The 17172-nt window shown below is 35.3% G+C and overlaps 1 protein-coding gene across 1 annotated transcript in view; it reads right to left on the bottom strand.

Moving 5' to 3' along the window:
• The window catches only part of DNAH12 (dynein axonemal heavy chain 12), a 72794-nt gene that overhangs the window by 53554 nt on the left and 2068 nt on the right, over window positions 1-17172 (bottom strand). Inside the window, exons 2-16 of the mRNA XM_052778441.1 lie at window positions 16288-16378; window positions 15974-16000; window positions 14846-15035; window positions 12888-12963; window positions 11873-12031; window positions 11003-11198; window positions 9628-9816; window positions 8393-8543; window positions 8192-8283; window positions 7748-7926; window positions 5583-5718; window positions 4598-4723; window positions 2764-2898; window positions 1574-1767; window positions 442-682 (exon numbers count right to left, since the gene is read on the bottom strand). Of these exons, the coding sequence (XP_052634401.1) occupies window positions 442-682; window positions 1574-1767; window positions 2764-2898; window positions 4598-4723; window positions 5583-5718; window positions 7748-7926; window positions 8192-8283; window positions 8393-8543; window positions 9628-9816; window positions 11003-11198; window positions 11873-12031; window positions 12888-12963; window positions 14846-15035; window positions 15974-16000; window positions 16288-16378 (2182 nt within the window). The remainder of the gene's footprint in view (window positions 1-441; window positions 683-1573; window positions 1768-2763; window positions 2899-4597; window positions 4724-5582; window positions 5719-7747; window positions 7927-8191; window positions 8284-8392; window positions 8544-9627; window positions 9817-11002; window positions 11199-11872; window positions 12032-12887; window positions 12964-14845; window positions 15036-15973; window positions 16001-16287; window positions 16379-17172) is intronic.

Consider the following 17172-nt stretch of genomic DNA (forward strand, 5'->3'; position numbering starts at 1 on the left):
TTCAATTATCCATTCCACTTCTAAATAATTGTAGTAAACTACTGAAGAAGAAATATAAAACTATTAAGCACAGCCTTAGCAGAAAAAAGAAAAGGAACAATTTTTCAGCTATGTTATATTAAATTGGGCTGCCATTAACATAACATATAGTCCCATTTCAAAATTCCCAACTACATCCTTAAATGTTTCTCTGCATCAAAAAATTACTTTTCTCCTGTATGTGTCCACTCCTTAACAATTCACAGTCCTAAAACTACAAAGATATCCAAAATCCAATTTTATTAAAATCAATGGGACAGTACAATCTGGAAATGGTGATTCAGAGCGCGCTCTCTCTGTAATAATAGGAGTCTCTGACATTGCATCATCTACCTATACAGACCGCTGAATTTCACATTTGTCCCTCAGCATCAAATATTAATATCCCTCACCTTTTCTTACCTTAAAGTCTTTCATCTGCTCCAGAACTGAAGAACACATTGAAAGAGTTGGATTTGCCTTTGTTTCTTCTTCTGTCTTCTCTTCTGCAGTTCTGTGTTGTGATGTCTTTTTCCACTCCTGTTGAATTTTCTTCTGCTTTTGTTGGAAGAGTCTTGACACTTTGTATATCTCTCTCAAAAACTCGTCAACCTCAGCCTCCATTCTTTCCCCATTTAGCTCCAAAAAGGTACCATCCATCCATCTGAGGAAACCACAAAGTTAGAAAACAGAATAACAAACATAGTCCACAAATAATTAACACTTTGTTTTGCAACACAAGCGAGATGTAGATTAATAGTTATTTAAATTAGAACAAAGCTCATTTCCAATTATTGTCATTCTATGCAAAACACTAATGCACAACTAAAGGTGGCTTAATCACACTCTTCTGTTTATTTGTGTAATTCTCTCAGGTCAGTCATGTACTGAAATCAAGTAACTGCATGGATTGAGAAATTTAAGTTAAGCTCTGGATAGAGATCAACATATGACATCAAAATATACTAGGCCTTTGTATTTTCAAAAAAATCCATACTTTCTAGCCATATCAAGTAACTTCCAAAGAGTGCAGGAACTGGTAAACAATCTCACCTAATTTAGACTCAGACATACTACAGTTTTTGTGGTAGGATCTAGCCACCAGATAGCAATGTAATAATTTGAGCACATCTACATAGCATTTTGGACAGCTGTTAGGTTAAAAATGGTTTTCATTACATACAGGTTGTGAGCTTTCCAGCTGAACTTCTTCCTTTTCTGCTATACAAAATGGCTCACAACTAATCAAATTTTTTCCTCCTAATACATTTCTTTCACAGAGTTTGTCTTATTATAGGCTTCACCAGCGTAACCAATACGGTTAGAACCCAGTATGCGATACACACCTTTGCATTACAAAAAAAAAGCTGACATTTTTTCTAGCTGAATTAAAAATAACAACCTGATATGTAAGTTATATTACCATTATACTTGGATTGCCAATAATAAATAAATGTTTATAAGAAAACAAATCTGTATTCTACATCTGACATGAACAAAACCAGCATAAGCATTTCCCCCGCTCTCCCTCATTTAGCTTCAGGAGCTGAATTACCTTTTTTCTGTTCGTTGCCATTTCAGTATAAGATGAAAGAGTTTCTGATATGGTTCAATCTCAACTTTTAAGTTGTTGAGGAGTGGAAAGTCACTCAGTTTCCATTTGAGCAGAGTCTCTTCTTTATTAATAAGAGCTATTGTTTCATCAGCCTCCTGTATGCGTTTCTGTAATGCCCTCAGGTCAGCCACATACTGAAATCAAATAATTGTATGTCTTGAGAGAAAACTAAGTTATGCTCTGAACAGCTATCAAAATAAGATATAAAAATATAATAAGTCTTTGCATTTATTAAAATTTTAGAAAACATGAGTTAAAAAGTTGTCTTCTTATCCTTGAGTAGATAAACTCTGAAGAACCCAGATTAACACTAAGAAAAATAAAGTTGGTTTTATCATTACTGAATTCAAGAGTATAAAACCATTTTCAAAATGTTTCAGCTTTAAAATTCACTGTTCCAAGATGCAGGCATACATGTTTTTATGTACCTGACATATCATATGGGCAACTGGGATTTATTAGCTTAGGATTTCTGTTTTGTGCTTTAAAGTGTTTTTTTTTTTAAAAAACAAAATTACTACGCACAATTGTGATATCCTCCAATCAAAGCACAAGACATACTCTGGCAATTATAAAATAGTTCTAGAAATTTGCGAAGTTTTGGAATCAGTGGTCTGGTCTTCATTAGCAGAAAAATGAAGTCTTGAGGCTCATAGGGAAAAAAAAAAAAATCAAACTGCTACCAATCACTCTTTCTAACCTGCTATTTTTTCCTTCAGTTCCTCAATATATCAAAAACAGGGAGGGAAATTCTGATCTCACTGAAGTTACTTACAAATAATGTCACTGGGGCCAGAATTCCATGCTTTATATAAACCAGAGTAAAAAAAAATCATTTGCTTTATACATCTGTAGTATCTCAGTCCTTGCTGGGATTACCTATCAGCTAATCTAAGCACAACTTTACAGTAAACTTTCCTTTAAGTCAAATGTTATTGCCAATGTAATACAAAAAGGGCGGGGGCAGGGGTCATTTTATGAGTTTGTTCATTGTGGCAAGAGGATAACAAATGTTTTAGTTCACATGTTAAAATAACTGATTACTTTTAATTCTACGTTTCCTCCATGACCTCTGTGTATTAAACATAAAAAAACATTTCTACCCATTTTATCCTAAGTGTTAATCAGACCTGTTGCATGCAGTCCAGTTCTGAGTATTCTTCAAACTCTGTCACAGAACGTGTCAGCTTGTCTAATTCCACCATCAGTTTCTCACATTTATGTATTAGTTCTTGCTCTCCTTTACGTTTAGACTGTTCAATCAGCTACAAAACAATCAATTTATTGTTTTAAATGGAAAAAAGCAATGCAAAAGTGGTTGTAACTCCTTCAATGATTAATATACATAGTACACCTAAATTAAACATTTAGCACAAACAGACAGAAAATAAACAATACAGATAAGTAATTATCCTTACAGTAACAGAAATTTCTTCAGGAGTTGCTTTTTATATGTCCCATGTAAGTGGTTGCAACCTGTATATGTTAACATGGAACCCTTACCTCAATAATCATAGCAGTTAGGAGTGCCTTAAAGGCCTTCTTCAGCAATCAGACAAAAAATAGGAAAGTACTACAGAAAAAAACAGAGATTTTCTCATCTTTGGGATTTAGTGTTTTATTGCCAAAAGAAGACACCTGCAGTTGTTGAAAGCCAATGCTGTCCCACATGTATCTACTGCTATAAAAGGCAGAAATTCTAGAACATAAGACCACTCCAAAGCACAGGGTCTGCACACAGAGGAGTTGTTTTTAAGGTACCAAACAAGAAATCAACTGAGGCAGAGGAGAACTCCTAAGACAAGGACACCTACTGCCATGCAAAAATTGTGAAGCAGACAAAGAGAACTTCTCCAAAGGAGCAACCTGTCTTTTCCTACTGCATTAGAATATGAATGGACTCGTATCTGAGAATATAAAATGCAAATACGCAGACTCAAAAAAAATTTGATATGAAACTATTCTTGTCCTCAAGCTCTAGCACAATGCAAGTTGCTAGATAGTCAACTACAAAGAGATACTCCTGAGGGACTCTCATTAAGTCAGATACACTCTGTACTACCATTTTCATTAAAAAGAATTTAAATAAGCATCATGGACTCCCTGTGTACAAGTAGAAAATTAATTTCACTCATTCATTTTGGGGGATTAAAAGAATGATAACATGCAAACAAAATATTTTACAAACATAGCAGTCTCCCAAAAGCTGGGTATGTTTTAAGTCAGAGGCGTATTTACTGCCCTTGGACATACTCCTTAGTATCTAAGTAAGACTTAGTGAAAGAGAAATCCTCAATTGTGATTTTTAAAGGATAGGTATTTCTATTTTAAAAAATGTCAATTGTTAATTCTTAAACATTTTTAGAAGCAATTATTAAATCTACGCTAAATTACTATAGAGAGGCAAGAGAACACCAAGAGGCTTGACTTACTGTATCATAGCCAGAGAGAAAGAATGCTAGCAAGACGAATACAGACAAGTAGAAAAGAGTAATCTACAGTCACACAGAGAAAATTAGATGTTGCATATTTTCTATTAATGATTGCTACCTAGAAACCACAATTCCCACTGTTCTTTTATTAACAGAACAAAATATTATTTTAACTAAATGACTTCCTGTCCAGAGCACTAACTCTGATTAAGGGCCTGCCAGTTACATTTTCAGTACTAGTCAACCGCAGTGTAGTGAATCTTCACCTTCCAATGAATTACCTAATACTGACCACAAACAAACTATAGATAGTAAGACCTGCTGAAGGTTTTAAGTTACAGTGAAAATTTTTACATTACTCCACAAAAAGCCCAGATAAAAATCTGGAAATACATTATTTATGCATGTCTAAATTAGTATGGTTCATGTTATATGTGTAGATACATTTAGCCTGCTGAGGAAATAAATAGCTCAAGTAAAGTGAAAAGTCTAACAAGGAAAAATATACCGTAAATTAAGAAAATGCTCTTACATCAGCATGCTCATCAAAAACAGGGTTAATCTTCTTTGGCCATAATAGAACTTTTGCATTCAGTGCGATGTCTTCAGGAGCAAATAAAAAAACATCTAAGAAGTAATTCATTTGCTGACAGGACTCCTATAAAAAGAGATTTCACAAAACTTTAGGTATCATAGGTCTGTTTAAAATATAGGGTAGAACAATATTATTTACAAAGATAAAATAGAAGTCTACATTTCATGGACTTTTCTGAATTCAGAGCTACTTCAGCCAATTGAATATTAATATTCAAAGTACATATAAAAAGTTATTCAAATCCCTGCCCCATTCATGAGTTTTCTTCTCTAAATATGACTCCTGTGGTCTGTAAATCTACATGCAAAAATCCTAATATTATTAAAAATATAAAAAATAAACGTGTGTTATACAGACCTATTACCAGAACAGAAAATCTGATACATATCATAACATAATAGCAAAAAGCTTCTTATCCAGTAATGTTTTTGGCTGACCCACACCTTACACAATTTTTCAGTTTTGTTCTCTGAGCGCACACAAGTACTACTGCTAATGTAACATCATCTATATTCTGCTCAAAGAGTAAATTGCTTCTTGCGTGTTCAAAGTCATGACTCTTTTTACACATAAAATTCTCTTTACACTTGTGTGTTACATTTTCACAAATAGCTTTTTAAGCAGCCCTGAAGTGTCTAAGTACGAACAATAAACGGAGTGTCTTACAATCTGCTATGATTTATTAAAAGCTGCATTTTCCTCACTGACATGCAGAACACATAGGAATGGGGAATAAGAAGGAAAGGCATATAGCAAAGAATGAGCTGGACTTCCCACTTCTGTCTGAAGTAACACTGAGGGTACAGCTTATTCATACACGCAGCATGATCAGACAAAAGACTCTGCGCTCCAGAACGAATTCTGTATTTGTATAGGCCAGCATGTTTGGTAAAAGATTAAGAATTAAAGGATAGTCATTTACCTTGATCCTTAACAACAGATCCTGAATACCTTTGGTTTTGACCTTCTTTATGTAAGCTATTGTTTCCACCATTTCTTCTGTTGTCTCAGGAACTTTTAATGCACGTTCCTTAATCGCTTCAAATTCCCTGCATATCCTATAAATTTATTTTACATAAAATATCAAAATTTTAAGATTTTAATTTGACTGGCTTCAAGCACAGATTTAATGGAATTGAAAGTTCAAATTACTTCTCTAAGTATTATGCCCGCACTAACTCTATTACTTTATGAAACTAAATAGGGAATATGACTAAGTCAGTCTAGAAAAATACTGTTTATTAACTTGCAATAATTGATTTGTTTGGATTTTGGGGTATTCTTTTGCAATAAATGCTTCAATTACTTTTGGTAAGTACATGAACTTAAGTACAGTATCATTAGCATACACACAAACACTTTCCTAGTAAATATATTGTCATTTTGGTAATGGGGAATCACTATAAAACTTGACTGTAATTGTTCATTTTAACCAAACAATTTAATATGACTTCACTCATATTTAATCCATACCTCCAAACTAACCTCCTACTTAACTAATTCAATACCCTTCTATGATAAGCTTCACCCACCTAGTGGATGAAGGGAAGGTGGTGGATGTAGTTTTTCTGGATTTTAGTAAGGCTTTTGATACTGTCCCTCACAGCATCCTTCTGGACAAGTTGTCCGACTGTGGGACGAGTGGGTTCACGGTGCACTGGGTGAAGAACTGGCTGAAGTGCAGAGCTCAAAGGGTTGTAGTGAATGGGGCTACCTCTGGCTGGTGACCAGTCACCAGTGGTGTTCCTCAGGGTTCAATTCTAGGGCCAGTTCTGTTCAATATATTTATCAACATACTGGATGCAGGAGTTGAATGCATGATTAGAAAGTTTGCTGATTATACCAAACTGGGAGGTGCTGTTGACTCTCTTGAGGGATGGGGTGCCTTGCAGAGGGATCTAGATAGATTGAAGCACTGGGCTATGATTAATGGGATGAAATTTAACAACTTGAAATGCTGGATTCTGCACATAGGATGGAGTAATGCCGGGCACAAGTATAAATTGGGAGAGGAGTGGCTGGAGAGCAGCCCTGCAGGAAGGGACCTGGGGGTGCTGGTTGACACCAGACTCAATGGGAGTCAGCAGTGTGCCCTGGCAGCCAAGAGGGCAAATCGCACCCTGGGGTGCATCAACCACAGCACGACCAACCCGACAAAAGAGGGGATTATCCTGCTGTATTTAGCATTGGTGCAGCCTCACCTCGAGTACTGTGTGCAGCTCTGGGCCCCACAATTTAAGGAGGATGTTCAGGAACTCGAATGTGCCCAGAGGAGGCCAACAAAGCTGGTGAAAGGGCTGGAAGGCATGTCCTATGAGGAACGGCCAAGGACTCTGAGCTTGTCTAGTTTGGAGAGAAGGAGGCCGAGGCGTGACCTGATCGCTCTCTACAGCTTCCTGAGGAGGGGAAGCGGACAGGGAGGTGCTGATCTCTTCTCCCTGGTGTCCAGTGATAGGAATGGTGGGAATGGTTCAAAGCTGCATCAGGGGAGGTTCAGACTGGACGTTAGGAAGCATTTCTTTACCAAGAGGGTGGTCAAACACTGCAACAGCCTTCCTAGAGAGGTGGTTGATGCCCTAAGCCTGTCACTGCTTAAGAGGCATTTGGACAATGGCCTAAATAACATGCTTTAACTTTTAGTCAGCCCTGAATTGGTCAGGCAGTTGCACTAGATGATTATTGCAGGTCCCTTCCAACTGAAATAGTCTATTCTATTCTAATTGATCAGTGTTATTATCTGCCATTATCTATGAAAACCTAGAGGTATCTAACATATAATAAGAGATTCTAGCTAGTCTTTCCTTTGACAGTGCAGTATTACTGTATTTCACATTTAAAAAGCCAGAACGGTAATGAAGCTCTTTGATCTTTTAGCTCCTCTGTATCCAAGTCTACTAGTAAGGTCCCCGACTAGTTTTTGAGTCTAAAACAGAGGAAAAAAATACATCAGCTGGTGCAATTTGCATGAGATCATTAGTTAGCCAAGAGTCTTCATTAAACAGGAGTATGGTGTAATTGCATTTCTTCTACATGTTTCTACTATGCATTTAACACATATAGCATTCACAAGCAGAAAATTTTACTTACTTTTCATTTTCCTCTCTGTGATTTGCAACTATTCTGTCCATTAGCACTTTTGCAAAGGTGTCTGCCTTACTAGCCAAACCTTGCTTTAAATCCTCACAATTCAAACAGATCATAGGGAAATGAGCCACCTCTGGTAAACTCAAAATTTCCTTCTTGTGGGTGAAGAATTCATCTATGAACTTCAGAAAAACATTAGATTTTACACTTCAGAGCTGTTATTGAAATACTTGGCTACATGAATAAGTAATACACACTGAAGAAAATAAATAGTATTTTTTTCTATTTATCACAGACTTTTAGGGGAGAAAACACTTATGTTGTAGATTTGTAGGTAGTTACCATAATTTTTAGCTAAAGGCTAAGCACCTGTTATCCTCTGTTCCCTTTTTATTATTGCTGTATGTATAGTAGAAAATATATATAAAACATAGAATTAAAACTTACAGCAGTATATTCATTAAAACTGTGTTCTTCTGCTTCAAATCTTTCTATCCGTGCCTGTGCAGTTCCATCTACAAGCCAGCCATACCTTTCAACTAGAATTCAATTATATTGTATTAATATTATTATAACACATACACTGTACAGTAAGTTACTTATGGCAAAGAAGTAACACAATTATTTAAACACTCTTCTATCACTCACCATAGTTTTCAAAATATTCCTTTGGACCTTCTAAGTTGTCTCTGATAGACTTTCTCAGTGTAGATGTGGCCCATACTATGACATGACTAGGAAGCTCAGTGTCCAGAGTTGTAGTGTCTCCCATTAGCCAAGAACGTACCGTTTGGATGTTCTAACAGAAGTGCAAGTTCTGATTATTTGAATTTTAAAAAGCAATACAAGGATATATATATTTTAAAAGTAAGTTGCAATCTGCAGAAGACACTGTGTCAGAAAAGTATGAGACCCTAATCGTGACCAAGGCCAGGTGCTTCATACACAACTAGAATGACTCATCCTGATTCAAAAAGTTTAACAGGAAGCATGTAAAACAGACAAAAAAATAATTATCCAATCTTACATAAAGTTAAATTCTATCATATGTGCAAACATACAAAACTAAATCCAAAACACTTCTCTGAAAGTGCCATCATGTATGATTAAAGGCCCATACTCAGTCCACAGAGATACATCTAAAGCCGCCAGAAAGGCTGTCTTCCCTGGAGTCACAGATTGGTTCCCAAGACAGAAATCTTTAGATATTGTATATATTAGTTGTTAGAGATCTGAGGCTTTTCTTTTTCTTAGAAAGAAAAGGACTATCAGCTCTAATTTTCCTTGTCTTTCTCTGGGGATCGTAATTATTAATGCAAGTTTATTGTAAATCATCACATATATAAATAAGGTGCTAATTATATTTCTATGCAAAATGATAGTTCACAGAAAGTATACACTGCAAACCTACTTGATTTTCAATGTTAAAAATAAATACATAAATAAATTAGAATATGTGGTTACTTATACTTAAAGTACTCTCAGGTTTTCTAAACATACCACAGAAGAAAACAAAAAGGTTATCTTCTAGCTAGTTTTCTTTCCTGGGTAAGTTTTCAGCTTGAATTCTATTTAATGAACAAGCAGACAATCAATGTGTAGACATACACACAGATTTGCAGATTAAAACAGCAGACTAAAACAATCAGCAGCAGGTGTACCATTTTTTTTTATGAATAAGGAGTAACAAAATGAGTTTCAGAGCCTGGAGTTCCACTGGGCAACAAGATTCATGATGCGACCTGCAGAATGCTCATGAAAAATAAATACTTCAAGTTTCATTCTGCTTCCCATTACCGTGGTAGTCAGAGTCCTAAATTACTAATATTTTCATGTACTGTGCAACTTAGCAGTTACATATTTAAATAAAGATAAAAGCATACCTGGAGAGTCTGTCCTATACGATTTACTATAAACAGAATTGCTTCTTCTAGGTCTTGGAAGCTTGGATAAAACTCCATTTTCTTTTCATCAAGAATCAATTCCATCTTAAATAAAGGTAGACAATTTCTGTCTTCAGGATCAAAAAGTTTCACGAAAGCTTCAACTGTTCTTCTCAATAATTCTTTCAGCTAGGTATTAACATATATCACATATTAGTTGAAAGAACAGAAAGCCCCATCCTGCTTTCCCTTCATTCAGTAAGCCAGGATTTCCATTCATTTTAGTACTTTTGGCCCGATTCATGGATAACTGAAGTAGTGTGAATTTTTCTGATGACTTCAGTGGGTATTAGTCCCAACCCTTAAAAGATGTAAACTAATGAACAAGTAAACAAACATTTCAGTATAGCCCATGCATTTATTTTTGCTACAAAAGTAAATCTATTACTAATACATGCTTTAAGTATAAATTAAATATATGGAATGCATTTTCCTCTGACTACTTTTTTTTTTTTAATATGACAATGATTTCATTAGACTATTGTACTATTATTTTTCTACAAAGTAAATAAACGTTTAATCCTAAAAATTATTGCCTTCTCAAACTGCTGAACATACATATTCCCACTGATTATTATATTCTTAAATGCTTTAAGTTAATTGGAAGTTAATGGATTTTTAATTTTCAGTAAACCAAGAATTTTGAAAAACAATTGTCTCAGTCTGAAATCAGTGATTTCATTTGAATGTTCTCATTTTATTATTATTAGGAAATAAAACAATTGGAAATTCCTTAAAACAAAAAAAAATTAACTGAGAAACACTTCATATAACTTCCATCTTGATATAAACAATCAGGGAGAAAAAAAAAAATTAACTCGCAAAGCACTGTGGTATCATTTTCCACAGAAAAAAAAAGTGTTTGAAAATTTTGCAGAACTATAGCCACTTGCACACACGTTGGTAGAGCTGGACTTTCAGTCTAGTTTTGTAAGTATGTTTACTCTCAAGGGAAAGAGACCAGGTTTTGTTCATTTTGCTAATATTTGACATCACTGTAGTGCCAAGATTGGCAATGAGATTGTCCTGAGAACACTGAGATATTTCCTTCTTTAAGCTAATTACACTGTAGCTGGTAGAATGAATAAATTTTCTGCATCCAAAAAACTAGAAGAAAAAGAAGCAGACAAGACCACGTATTTATTTTAAATGAGGGAAGTTGACAACATTTAACACTTTGAATACTTTACTGGATTATATGCAACAGATGGCTAACAATGATTAATTAAACAGGCCCCATATCACATAATGCGCTGACTCATTAAAATTACCTAAATTTCACATTAAGTTTATCACGGAGAGGAAAGATTTTTACCTGATTAGACATAAGCATAGCCACACAGTTATAAAAAGAGTCAACCTGATCCAACTTTACACCATTCAATGCCGCCTTCTGACTGAAGAGACTGATAACTCTTTGATACCATGTGTTCAGTATCTTCTCTTCTGCTTTAGAACAGCTTAGAGAGACATCAGTCTTTAAAGATTCACAGTCAACTGGCCCTTTCAATCTAGAAAAGAAAGTTACAGGCAACTTTATAAACGAAATTTAAAAACCCATGGAGTGAAGTAATAGTAATATATACTGTATTACAAACCCATTCTTTTTTAGCAGAAAGCACAGTGAGAACCTAAGCATCACTTCTGTAGACTTAAACAAGGAAAAAATACCCCATACCCCAGAAAATAAAGAACAGTTACCAGAAAAAATAATGAGGAAAAAGATATTGAAAATTATGAAACCAAAAAGTTCCAAGATTAAAAATAAAATTCAACTGATGAAAATCGGCAAGGAATCTGATCTTTAGGGTTAGCGTAGAATTCCCTACAGATAGTAATACTACTGGAAGTCAATTTTTCAAATGCTACTTCAACCAGACTTCTATGGGGATCACAGCATTAAGATTAAATAAATAATGAGACCTTTACAGAATTAAAGGCAAAACATAAATCAAAAGGGCTGATACTACCGGCAATTTAAGCACTGATAAAATACTTATATCTAACAGAGAAGAAAAGTTAAACGTGTCATGACACAAAGTAACCTACTCAAAGAACATTAAATGACACATTGAAGAAATTTATTACGTAAAAAACCCTATGATGAATAACAGAATCGCACAAACTCTTCTTTGCTAGCTTCAAAAATCTATATGGGTTAATAATTCACCAAAACAGACTTTACCTGAAACTTGAGAAATCTACTATGAGACAGGTAGAGAATGCTGCATAACCAAAATCCAGTAGAGTTTTCATTGTGGGGTGAAGAATGTGCAAGTTGGAAAGGATTTTATTTTTCGCTTGGATAAAACTGTTATGCCATGGTCTAGAAAAATCCAAGCCTCTGAAAAAAAAAACCCAACACACAAAACCAACCAAAACAAACAAACAAAAGTTAAGAGCTCAAGCAATACTTGAGTAAAATGTTCTTACATATAAAAAGTAGAGTTAAAAAGCTTATTCCCTAACATGAAATTTAAGTGCCATACACATATCCTCAATATGATGCAGTGGAAGCCATAAAGATACCCTGTCTGATCAACGATGTTTTATACTCCAGAGTATTTTCAGATCACCTGCTCTTCCTGAAGCTCTTTCAATGTAAACTTCTAACTTCACCAACTGCTAACAGGAAGCATTTATCATCAGTATTTAGATGGTACACATTCTGATGCTTCAGCAAATTGTGCAATTCAGATAATTATATTCCGTCTACCTGAATTCCTCTTCTATTTCAGCAGAGCATAATAGCCTTTCCTTTGGTCTCAAGGTTTCACCTCATAACACCAAAGTCCTATGAAACCTTGGCATTAGATGCAGTTTTAGCATGTTAAAGTACTGTACAATGCTGCTGTCTGCCAGTAAGCTGCCCTGTACACATACACTTCATTCCAGAGGTGGCTGCAATACGACTTTAGTATCTGGGCACTCAGAGCCAGAAGTCTCATTTGCAGTCATTAGTGCTATTCTATGTAACTGTAAAAACAGTAATAAAACACTGTCAGTGCTAAAACTTTGTAAAGCATTCAAATACAAGATGTTCAAATGTAAGATCCTCTATAGAGAGAAAAAAATGTCTCATTAAGGGACTCCAGAACTAATATTGTGCCATAACTCTGTTCATGCAGCTCAATGAGAATTTCACTCATGCAACCAAGTTTGTTTTGCCAGTGGGTTATTTGTTAACTTAATCCACTCACAGAGGTGATAAAGGCAAAGGTGCCTCCTCTTCATCTTCAAGTCCTTTTACATCTGGCTTAATAAGAACACTTCGCACTAGGTAAAAAAAAAAAAAAAGAACATTAGAAGAAAATTAAGCCATATTCAATAGGCACTGTACTTCCTCAGTCTTTCTCCAGGTTGAATCAAGCACATATTAGGATGGAAAGGTAACTATCATCCAAGTCTTCAAAACACATTCTCTCAAAGGTAACTCAAAATCACAGCTTCTGCTAAATATATATACAGATTCAGGTGGCTTAATTCCAATTCTGTCCCCTGTTCATGAAGGTTTTCAGATAGACTAGTGTTTAAATAATTAAATACTTTGTTAAGTAGTTTCTTCATTGAGAGGATAGTTGGTCACTGGAACAGGTTCCCCAGGGAAGTGGTCACAGCACCAAGCCTGTCAGAGTTCTAGGAGCATCGGGACGATGGTCTTAGTCATATGGTTTAGTTTTAGGTAGTCCTGCAAGGAGCAGGGAGTTGGACTTGATGATCCTTATAGGTCCCTGTCCTGGTTTTGGCTAGAATAAAGTTAATTTTCTTCTTAGTAGCTGGTATAGTGCTGTGTTTTGGATTTAGGATGAGGATAGTGTTGATAACACACTGATGTTTTAGTTAGTATAAACACTGCTTAGCAACAAGTCAAGGACTTTTCAGCTTTTCATACTGCCCTGCCAATGGAGGCTGGGGGTGCGTAAGAAACTGGGAGGGGACATAACAAGGGCAGCTGACCCAAACGAGCCAAAGGCATATTCCATACCATATTACATCATGCCCAGTATATAAACTGGGAGGAGCTGGCCGGGGGGGCACTGTGGCTCAGGGATTGGCTGGGCATCGGTCAGCAGGTGGTAAGCAACTGTATTGTGCATAACTTGTTTTGTATATTCTATTATTATTATTTTCCCTTCCTTTTCTGTCCTATTAAACTGTCTTTATCTCAACTCAAGAGTTTTACCTTTTTTTTTTCCCCCGATGCTCTCCCCCCATCCCACTGCAGGGGGGAAGTGAGCAAGTGGCTGCATGGTGCTTAGCTGCCGGCTGGGATTAAACCATGACAGTCCCTTCCAACTTGAGATAGTCTATAATTCTAAGTATTTATATTGAACAAAATTGCCATAATTATAGTGGGATACCATAATTATCCCACTGATGACATTACGAAGAAGTTAGTCCCATGTTAAATTGTGTATTTTTTTAATCTGCATTTTTAAAAAGATCAGCCATCCACCAAAATATTGATAAAACTTGGCTCAATTTCAGATTTCAAATACTATAAATGTAAATAAAAAAAGATAGTAATACATGACTTCACAGGGACAAAATTCCAGTTCATGACTCTCTTAAAAAAAGTTTAAAAATCAAAGTAAGTTGTATGAGTGAGATCTGAAAACTGCTAATTATCTTTGCAGATTTTTATTGTGAGCTTCCTCATGCATAGAAGGCAGCATCAGAAAACTTATGGATGTGCTTGTGGACGAACAGCTTAAAAAAAGCTGCTGTTCCTGAAGAGGCAAAAAAAAAGAATGACTAGTACATAAAAAGTTTCTACCTTCTTTAGTAGAAAACAGCAATATATTCTTGCATCAAATTAACTAAACAGGTTAAAGACTTGATGAAATAAGGTCATCAGCAATCAACCTTTTTCTCATGAACTCTACAGCTGCCTTTGTCTTTGCTTGAACTATACCTTTGGCTGGTTAACTTTTTACTAGTCCAAATAAAGTCAGCAAGTTTTGCCTTAAACATTATGGCAAATACACACTTGATGAGGCAGAAAAAGATAAATCAGTGCTTAATTACAAAGATCATGCCTGGCTGAAAGAACAATCTAGATAAAATATTTTCAGTGGGAGAACATGAAACAGCTTATAACATATATATATACACATTAATATATTAATATTACTACTGTGTAGTTTCTGGTACTTACCCATGCATCTTCTCATGCTCATTTCATAATCCCTTATTATCTCCCCTAAAAGCTTCTCAGCTAGCAGCTGTCTATCTTTGCCTTCCATAAGCGACTGTGGCACCAATGCGAGCATGGACATTAGCCACTGCTGCTGAATGGGAACCACCGGATTACTTTGCACGCACTTCTTCATAAAGAGATAGTTTGTCTGAAAGGACAAATATTGTCAGAGGTCTAATAATTGGCTATGTAAGTATTTTTCCATTAGGCTTGACAATGAAGTCTCTTTTTATTCACCATTTCTTATGCTTAAGGACAGGCAACATAATCTAATCTTTTTAGTGTTCACTGACTACTACACTAAAAGCTACTCTATGGTGGGTAAAATGGTCTCCTTATCTCAATGCTTAAATACAAAATACTGTACTTTTTAGTACAGCATTTTCCTTGGTTCTCTGCTGAAGTTTATGAATGACGATAAAACAGTTCAAGGTTCCTGTTATTGTTCTTTGGACAAACATTTATCTGGCAAAAAGAATGCACAAATGGGGGGGGGGGGGCAAAGAAATAGGTATTTATGCTTTTGAGTGATAGCTTTGTTATAAAACAAAAAAGGATCTGAATCGCTATAGTCTTCAGAATGAGTTTACCTAACATTGGCTAGGAAGAACAGATGTTCCCTTAAACTACTTAATATTTCAGTGCTAATTTGAGTTTAAAGTGGCTCTCAGAGATAAAGTCTTATTTTAAAAGCTATACACAAATTCCAGGATTTGTACATGTTCCTCAGATCAGGTGAACAATGTCAAAGACTACTTTTTGTACAGGCTAAAGTATGATCTACGACCTCAACTGAAAAAATCCTGAAGCCTGTTATAATTTTTTCTAAGTAATGATCTTTAGCTAAGGTTTAGATCAAAACTGAAATTACTGATGGACATACTTTCTGTGATAGAAAAATACTTTCCTTCTATTGGACCACAAAAGATTCCTATTTTGCTTCCTATTCCATTTTTCCCCAACAAGACTACTGAAAAAGCTTTTCCTGTTTAACCACCATTAATTCCACATAACATACTCAACCCCACTGAATAGAGACCATTCACTCTTCTACTCTAAAAAAGCAGAAGAAAGAATTTAACTCACTCTTCGTTGCTTTTGCTCACTGTTCATCTGTATAAAAAGGAACAGAAAATCGTAATGTATTGTGAACATATAAACAAAAAAAAAAATCAGAACTATAAAATTTAACAAATATTATTCCTAAATAAAGACTTTATTCTGTAGATATGCAGGAATCAATTCCAATGGGACTACTTCAGCATACAAATACATTTATGAATTACTAAGGATTGAGATAAGTATCTTTAAGTAAATACTAAGAAATAAGAGGCATAAATGCCCCAATAACAAAGAACAAAACAGGCAATAGTTAAAATATTAAAGAAATACTTTCTCACAGTGGAAGGCAGTTCCGGGATAGTAGGTACAGGATCTCTGTGATATTTTTCTTCCATTGATACACGACAAACTTTTAAAGCTCTATCAATTCTAAAGTAAAACATACGAGTCAGAAAAGCAGAAAAACTACAAATAATATATCAAAAATAACGCTATCATTTTAATTGATGCAACCTGTTTTGTCATGTTTACCAACTCTTTGATCACTAAAAGCTAAGGCTGCCTTTGCATACTCTGTCTTCTCTTATGTAAAGAGCCACATTTGTCTTGACCACAATCGCAATGTATACATGCCTTGATTCACCTCATCCAATTGCCCAGTGCTCCTGTTAGGATTATACCTTACTTCACCTCAAACAACTGCAACAGTTCTTGTCCAACTGTATTATGAAAACAAAAAAAAAGTGCAGAACAAAACTCCTAAAGATGTTTATTTTAACACCAGCTCTTTTTTACTGCCTGTGGTTATAAATTGCTAAATAACTACCAGAAAACTTTAAATTGTTAATGTTGGCATCTCCTGCTGACCTTATGCACTAAGACATTTCAGTCCACCCTTTTGGGATGCACTCTGTACATATCTTGCAAACAGTATTTCAGCCTTATCTCAATATAACTCAGCTAAAAACTCCCAAGTGTAAGTTAGACTGCCAATTTCAAGTATACGCTCAAATCATTACTTCAGTTCACTTCGTACAAAAATGTCACTGAATCAATGTTCCAGCAGAATATTCACTGTTTGTGAGGTGGCTGGTCAGCAGTCATCTTACTGCACACTAAGTTATCACTACAACATAGTTCACATTTTCAGCATACTGAACACCTGCATTCTAAAAACTGCACTGTGTCACTGGAGGTATCATTGAAAAGTCAGGATTTACTTT

The sequence above is a fragment of the Harpia harpyja genome, chromosome Z, assembly GCF_026419915.1.
Source record: "Harpia harpyja isolate bHarHar1 chromosome Z, bHarHar1 primary haplotype, whole genome shotgun sequence".
NCBI lineage: Eukaryota > Metazoa > Chordata > Aves > Accipitriformes > Accipitridae > Harpia > Harpia harpyja.